General features: G+C 56.0%; 1 protein-coding gene across 1 annotated transcript in view; it reads left to right on the top strand.

Annotated features, from left to right (window-relative positions):
- The window catches only part of GUITHDRAFT_161783 (hypothetical protein), a gene marked incomplete at its 5' end in the record, with an annotated part of 9,245 nt that overhangs the window by 4,228 nt on the left and 3,798 nt on the right, over positions 1-1,219 (top strand). The window contains 4 exons of the mRNA XM_005837330.1: positions 183-321; positions 624-664; positions 980-1,060; positions 1,104-1,168. Of these exons, the coding sequence (XP_005837387.1) occupies positions 183-321; positions 624-664; positions 980-1,060; positions 1,104-1,168 (326 nt within the window). The remainder of the gene's footprint in view (positions 1-182; positions 322-623; positions 665-979; positions 1,061-1,103; positions 1,169-1,219) is intronic.

Genomic DNA, 1,219 nt, shown 5'->3' on the forward strand with positions numbered 1-1,219 from the left:
GGAACACGCTGAGCAAACCAGGTCCCCTCCCCTTCCCCCCCTTCCTCTCTCCCACCACCCCTCCTTGACATCCTCTATCATCCTCTCCCACTCTAATTTTTCTACTCGCGTCGCCTCTCCTCACCTCCTCTCTTCTCCTCTTCCCCTTGCCGTCGTCCTCTCGTCTCCTCACACTGCAGCAGTGGCATGCAACCTGGGAAACTGCTTTCCAAGGAGTAGCGAGGATGTTCCAGATCTACTTTCACGTCCTCCGCTCCTTGTCCTCAGCCGACGCTGCTTGGCTATCCTTCATGTCTCACCTCGAGTCCGCGATCCTCAGTGGTATGTTCCTGCTCCTGCTCCTGCTCCTGCTCCTGCTCCTGCTCCTTCTCTTCCTCTTCCTCTTCCTCGTCCTGATCCTTATCCTCTCCTTTCTCTTCCTCCTTCTCTTCCTCCTTCTCATCCTCGTCCTCGTCCTAATCGTCGTTCTCCTTCTCATCCTCCTCCGCCTCTTCCTGCTCCTGCTCCTGCTCCTGCTCCTTCTCTTCCTCTTCCTCCTTCCTTTCTGTATCCCCCCTCCTCTTTTCTCTCGGCTCTCATCTTTCTCTCCCTCTCCTTGTCTTCTCTGACTTTCTCCTTCTCAGGATCACAGAAGGTTGCGAGCGCATCCTTAATTTCTATGAGGGTTAGTTCCCTTCCTTGCCCTCCCTCCTTTCTTTTCTCCTTCCTCTGATCTCTGATCCCCACTCTTTCTTCTCTCGCTCCTCCTCTATCCTCTCTCCTCTTTCTCCTCATCTCCTCTCTCTCCCTCTCTCCTCTTTCTCCTCTCTCCTCCTCTCCTCGTTCTCCTTTCTCCTCCTCTCTTCCTCTCTCCTCCTCTCTCCTCTCTCCTCTCCTCCTCTCTCCTCTCCTCCTCTCTCCTCCTCTCCTCCTTCCTCTTTTCTCGCCCCTCTCCTCACTTCTTTTGCCACGTCACCTCCAGGAGCTGCTTCTCGCTCAGGTCAAGCAGCTGCCCCCGAGCATGTGGAGCCTCTGCTGGGACACGCTGGAGCGCTCGGTGGAGCGAGCTACTGCTGACATGGTGGTGGAGGAGAGGAGAGGGAGGAGGAGAGGAGCCGAGGCAGGCGACGCAGATCAAGATCGTGCGAGAAGTGATCGGGATGTTGACGTGTCTGCAAGACTCTGACAGGTAAGGGAAGTTGAAGGTGTTGAAGCTGACGATGTGGGAGAGGGGGAGGGG

This window comes from Guillardia theta, assembly GCF_000315625.1.
Source record: "Guillardia theta CCMP2712 unplaced genomic scaffold GUITHscaffold_14, whole genome shotgun sequence".
In the NCBI taxonomy this organism is placed as follows: domain Eukaryota; class Cryptophyceae; order Pyrenomonadales; family Geminigeraceae; genus Guillardia; species Guillardia theta.